Here is a 6,372-nt window from a genome sequence, read left to right as displayed (position 1 = left end):
TTTTTTTGAGACAGAGTCTTGCTCTGTTGCCCAGGCTGGAGTCCAGTGGTGTGATTTCGGTTCACCTAACCTCCACCTCCCGGGTTCAAGCAGTTCTCCTGCCTCAGCCTCCTGAGTAGCTGGGATTACAGGTGCCTGCCACCACATCCAGCTAATTGTATTTTTAGTAGAGACAGGGTTTCGCCATGTTGGCTGGGCTGGTCTCAAACTGCTGACCTCAGGTGATTCGCCCACCTCAGCTTCCCAAAATGCTGGGATTATGTAAGGCATGAGCCACCGTACTCTGACAACTAGGTCTGTTCTATACCAACTACAAGATAAATCTCTCAGCATTACCACTCCTTCCCAGAAAAGGCAGTCACTGCCCTGGCCTAACAGAGGAAATGTGAATTCCTCAGCCTGGCTTTTGTGACCATTCAAAAACAAACTCCAGCTCAGCCAGCTGAAGCTGGCCTCATCTCCTCTCCTTCCTGCCCCAGCTGAGGGACTGGCGCCTGCTTTTCTTTGTTTCAGCTTGTCCTGAAGCACCCTGCTGACGTCTCCACCCCTTCAGTCTGTCTGCACGCCGAGCCCCACCTGCAGTGCCTGCTCCCTCTGCCGTATCTCCTGATCCTTGCTCCCATCTGTGCTTTATAATGTGGGCTGCGGTGTGCTTGGCTCAGTCCCTAAAATAGGTGGTAGTCACTTTGGGTGCAAGAACTGTTTGATTTCTTTTTGTTGCTCTGGAAGTCTCTGGCAAGGGTGTTGTACAAGACCTTGGTCGAGTTTACTGTATTTATTAGCCACACTGTGATAACAATGACTTTCTACTTGTAGAAACAAGTGGAAGCCGGTGTCTGTGTTACCATGGAGATGGTGAAGGATGCCTTGGACCAGCTTCGAGGCGCAGTGATGATTGTTTATCCCATGGGGTTGCCACCGTATGATCCCATCCAGATGGAGTTTGAAAATAAGGAAGATTTGTCGGGAACGCAGGTATGTAGTTCTTGGGTGGGCACTCCAGAGGGTGAGTTCATGGCCCTCCCAAAGCCCTTCGGATTAGATGCCCCTCTTCCGGATGTAGTGTGTTGCTCCCTACACAGCTTTCAGGTTTGCTGTGCCCTGCTTCAGAGCAGAGTTCTGAATTCAGGAGTGGCCCCTGACAGTGTGGTACTCATGGGTGAGGGCTTTGGTCCCCATACACAGGAGGTGAGGACACAGTTGGTGAGGCTGCCCTTCAGGAGTAACTGAAAATGTTTCTGCTGTCTTTGGCCACTAAGAAGCCAGCTACCTAATTTCTTCCTATTTCTACCCAAATGCATCCATCCCTTTGCATGGAAGTTTGTGTTTCTAGTCTTACCTATTGCTTCATGTTATTTTCTGACCCTTATGTTCCATTTTCCTCGGGTTTCCTCACTTCTTATCCTGTTGGACAGTATTCTTTGTCTAAGCCATCTTAAATAAATGGAATACGCAGAAGTACACGGGCAGCCCTATTCTACCTCGATTTAAACACCCAGCATGATGCCAGTGTCCTTCCTTGGCAGTGGCCTACAGATCCAAGACGAACTGTGTAGATCAAGGTGCAAAAAAGATAGGATTTCCTTGTTGCCCAGTGGAGGAAGTTAATTGAGTCAGGGCATAAATGAAAACTTAACAGGGAAGGTACTGAAATCAGCCAGGACTTTGAGTGGGTGGGGAAGTCAGGCCCTTCCATGGTGAGCGCAGGGAGAAATCTGTCCCCTGCCCCCTGCTGAAAACGGCTCAGCTGGGCTCTGCCCCCCAGGTGGGAGCACACAGTAAAGCCAGTTCTTACCATTGGCCCCAGGCAGGGCTCAGCGTCATTAAAGAGTCAGAGGCGCAGCTATGGTGGGCAGCCAAGGAGCTGAGAAGAACAAAGAAGCTTTCAGACTACGTGGGGAAAAATGAAAAAACCAAAATTATCGCCAAGATTCAGCAAGTAAGTGCTTTTGCTTTAACACGTCAGTATTTTTTGTTATTTCCTTTCAAACTGATAAAAATGTGCAGTGAATCTGAAAGATTTAAACTACTGGTACAACTATTTTAATCCTATTGGCTCGAATTTAAACTGAAAATATCTTCTTTCTGTACACCAGCAAAAACTAGAGGAAAATATGGATTGATTGGCAATATCTAGAGTTTGTTTTAATATGTGGGGGAGAGGAAATATACTATGTTAATTTCAACCTTAAAAATAGGGCTGCAAGTAAACAAAAATTTTCCTTGAAATGTAAAATTTAGCCCCACACTGATTCCAGGCTTTTTCAAACTGCGGATGCTCTGTATGGGAGGAGGAGGAAAGGCTGGAGACCTTTGAAGGACATCATGTAGCTCTGTCTACCTGCGATGCCTCCTATGTCACCAGGCTGTGATTTTGGGGAAATGGGGCCATCCACCCTATGAAAATCCAGGGTCTGTGACTCTGAGCATCCTCCCTTTCCCACTGGACCTGCCTGCAGTGTCTGCCTTGGGAATGACGGAGACAGAGATGGCTTCGTGCAGCCTTTGGTCTCCACACAGTGAGAGTCCAGGGCTCAGGGCTGCACAAGAGCAAGCCTTCCCTTGATGATTCATGTCAGCTGACCAGATGTAGGACCTGTTTATTTTTAGTAGTTGGCAAAGGCAATTGTAAAACATTTGTTGTAACTTTAAGGATTGTCACTGTAAGAACACCTTAATCCACAATTTGCTCTGCTCTGCTCTTTGCAGAGAGGACACGGCGCTCCAGCCCGAGAGCCCATCATCAGCAGCGAGGAGCAGAAGCAGCTGATGCTGTACTATCACAGGAGGCAAGAAGAGCTCAAGGTAGCGGGGGCAGGTGGGCTCTTCGCAGCGCTGGCGCCCAGGCATAGCCTGCATGCCTTACCTGGGGCTGGTGAGGAGCGGTGAGCTCTACAGGGTGCCAGGAGGAGTCTTTCTAGAGCTTCTGTCTGCAGGGTTGTCAGGGTTCTGCCAGGTGTCCCCCAGCATTAGACTTGGACGTGTCCTGCTTCTAGAAGGCAGGGCGAGGGGAGGTCAGTCTTGAACTCTTTCTTCAGTCTCTTTATGTGCAAAACACTTTTCTGAAATGCCTGCCTGAGTAAAACATATTTATTGCCAGAGATTAGAAGAAAATGATGACGACGCCTGTTTAAACTCTCCATGGGCGGATAACACTGCTTTGAAAAGACATTTTCATGGAGTAAAAGACATAAAGTGGAGACCAAGATGAAGTTCACCAGCTGATGACGCTTCTGAAAAGATGAGCTCTCCTTTCTCCTGGGCACAATAATTATAATTTAAAAAGCTACCTACCACTCTCTGTAAAAGATGTTAAATCTAGTTTTCTTTTAGTGTGAATTTTTTAAATGGCAGTTATTCAAGGTTTTAGAACTTAATAAATACATAGTCAGAAGAAAATGTGTAAATCATTTTTGTTTCAGGTCAGCTATTTAGTATGTGAGGGTTTTCTTTGACAAAATACTAAACCTTTTTCTTCCTGATTGTTTTGTATTCTCATGACAACTGGTTGTATTGGAGGAAAGCTGATGACCAGCAGTGACCACTAGAGGCCGCCAGCCACTCAGCGTGCCTTTTTCTCTGGGCCCTCTTTGTAGATCTATTGGAAGCCGGACTCCCAGCCTTGCTGGAGAGACTTCTCTAACCCTGCTGCAGGGTCTAACTGTAGCCAGGCATCTCCCAGTCTTGAAGATGAAGTTTGCCTCCTAGCTGATGCCTGTCAGGCCTTGTATTCTGGGAGGGAAATCTACAACTGTGATGGAAGTTGAGTAGCAAACTCATCCAACCTTGAAACAAATTCGTCTGTAGTTTCCTTCATCAGAATAGATCTTCTCAAGTCTCCTTCATCAGAATAGATCCTGAAAACAAATCTAGATTCCGTAAAGGGTGATGATGTGCCCCTGTGGATGCAGGTATGACTGTAGGCACAGCTTCATAGGCAGCTCAGTGACCAACCGTGGGATGAACGGGGTTGCCATCATCCTGGGTTTCTAGGATGCCTTTGAGTTTAAAGACTCTAACTCATCATCACTGTAAACCATCCAAGTAGCCTGAAAACTCTGGCACTTTAGCATCCACGAGACGCCTGTCAGACCGCCTGTGACAACCAGAAGTGGCCCAGACGTTTCCTCATGCTTGACTTTTGGTGCCTAGGGTCCTGTTCCCCTGGTTAGAGGGAACTTGGTGTGTATGCACTGAGAGAAAGTGGAGGGCGTGGGGCATCTCCCTGCCCGGGCCTTCCTGCCTTGGTGCCTGTGCTCCCCACCATCCTGTAAAGACGAACCCTGGGAGCAAGTGGAGGGGGCATGGGTATGGGTCCCGCTTGCTGCCAGGCAGTCTTGCCCGGGGTATGGGGTCCCAGACCTGATAGCAAAGCCCCATTCTCTAAAGTGCATGTAGCTGACTGCATCTTCTGCCTTACTCTTTTATTTTCAAATTTTGTAAAAGCAAATTTGCATCTATTTTCCTTTTTACTCAGTTATAGTTTTAAATGTCTCTATGAAAGAGTTTTGACCTTGGTTGATGTAGTGTATGCAATAAGATGGTGTGATTTTATTTCAGGAACATTCTGTCTTTGTCAATGTATGGCTTTGTGTGTGAAATTCATGCTCAGACTTATAAGAAAAAGTTAACCAAGCCATGTGATCATAGTAGCTCTCTAGGGAACTACTTCAGTATCAGAAATTCTTATTGACCTGCAATATGAATACTCTGTTGGCAGTGGTAGTTATTCCATTGCTTCATATAATCAGCAGAATTTAACCCAAAGTCACTCACCCCCAATACTACACTCCTTAAATACCCAGTGAGAAGAACCATCCTCTCTCCCTGCCCCTGTCTGCCTCAGAAGCCTCTCTGAGCTTGGTCTGTTTAGATGCAGCAGATCTTAGGAAGTATGTGAGTAGCTTATTTGTAAGCCATCTGTGACAGGGGAGGCAGGTGGTCCCTGGTGCCTGCTCCGTCACCATGCTGTGTGTGTTCGCTTCATGCACTCGCTGACTCATCCGAGGTCAAAGCTAGTGACGGTAGGACCACAGAGTCACCTCCAGGAGCTTGCTCAGGATTTCCCAAGAAATCAATTTTATCAACAAACGTCATCTAGCCAGTGTTAGACTACTGATCAGCTTAAGCATGTGGTCTTGCTGTTATTCTTTTTATAATCCAGTCCATCTTTGAGTCAATATCAAAAGGAAACCAAGTGCCTGTTACATGCGTGGTGCCCATCTGGGTCTGTGGTTTTGTCCTTTGACATAACTTGTCTTCTTACATGATTCGTTCACGGAGACCAGGAATGCTAGTAATACAATTTGACACCACCTAAAACCCTTTCGACCAGCAAACTGACAGCATCAGGCAGTATTTGTCACAAGATTACCTCGTTCCTTGGCAACTGCTCAGCAAAGAATGTGCATCAAGCTTGAAATGAACTCCCACATGCTTGCAGCACAGTAGCCTTGAGGGGGTCTGAGCTCTGCCAATTCCTTTCCAGAGCCTCAGCAACCACCCCCTTGGAGAAGTGATGAGAGAGAGCGGCTTGTCCCCGCCTCTCGCTGATCCTTGCAAGATAGGAGTTGCCCCTCTACTCTGCTGAAAGCCCCACTGGCCCTAGGGAGGGTTCAAGGAGAGATGCGGCTGATTCCCAGGAGATGTTCAATGCCAGACATGACGGTAATGGCAGCTGGCATTTATTGAGACTTTACTGTTTACCAGACAGTTGTACTGTGTGTTTGGTGCCTGCGTTCCCCACCATCCTTTGCCTATACATTTTTTTTCATTTATACCTCATAACAGCCAAATTAGAAACTACTATTGTCATCTCATGAGTTAGAAAACCAAAGTCCAAAGAGATTAAATGGCCCCAGGTGAAGCATCTGAAAGTAAACCTGCTTAATACACAATAAGTTTCGGCTTGTACCTAATGTAGAGACTAAGTCTCTGGTGGACAGCGATGAGTGAACATTCATGAGGGCACAACTGAGGGGCACAAACGAGTGACCTTTCTAGTGTGGGCCAGTGACAGCCTCTGATGATTTTAACATCTAAGCCCACAGTGGTGAGCCTGTGGATCTAAGACTCTGCTTTGTCCTCTTCAGTTCATGTCTTTTTTTTTTCTTTGAGACAGAGTCTCACTCTGTCACCCAGGTTGGAGTGTGGTGGCTCACGCCTGCAATCCCAGCATTTTGGGAGGCCGAGGAGGGCAGATCACTTGAGGTCAGGAGTTCGAGACCAGCTTGGCCTACATGGAGAAACCCCGTCTCCACTAAAACTGCAAAAATGTAGCTGGGCGTGGTGGCTAGTGCCTGTAATCCCAGCTACCGAGGAAGCAGAGGAGGAGAATCACTTGAACCCGGGAGGCGGAAGTTGCAGCGAGCC

At 47.2% G+C, this 6,372-nt stretch overlaps 1 protein-coding gene across 5 annotated transcripts in view; it reads left to right on the top strand.

Annotated features, from left to right (window-relative positions):
- The window catches only part of CFAP298 (cilia and flagella associated protein 298), a 14,451-nt gene extending 9,886 nt beyond the window's left edge, over positions 1–4,565 (top strand). For 3 of the 5 annotated variants that reach the window (XM_017526133.2, XM_037737632.1, XM_037737633.1), the window contains 4 exons: positions 817–975; positions 1,808–1,939; positions 2,710–2,805; positions 3,101–4,563. In XM_017526133.2, coding sequence (XP_017381622.1) covers positions 817–975; positions 1,808–1,939; positions 2,710–2,805; positions 3,101–3,211 — 498 coding nt within the window. In that variant the 3' untranslated portion in view covers positions 3,212–4,563. Of the gene's footprint in view, positions 1–816; positions 976–1,807; positions 1,940–2,709; positions 2,876–3,100 lie in introns of all 5 variants that reach the window. The other 2 variants (XM_017526134.2, XM_037737631.1) reach the window with 2 other exon arrangements.
- Positions 4,566–6,372: the final 1,807 nt, after the last annotated feature.

This window comes from Cebus imitator, unplaced genomic scaffold (genome assembly GCF_001604975.1).
Source record: "Cebus imitator isolate Cc_AM_T3 unplaced genomic scaffold, Cebus_imitator-1.0 Scaffold41, whole genome shotgun sequence".
Lineage (NCBI taxonomy): Eukaryota > Metazoa > Chordata > Mammalia > Primates > Cebidae > Cebus > Cebus imitator.
Note: the sequence above shows the minus strand (reverse complement) of the source record. Positions and strands in the feature narration are given on the sequence as shown.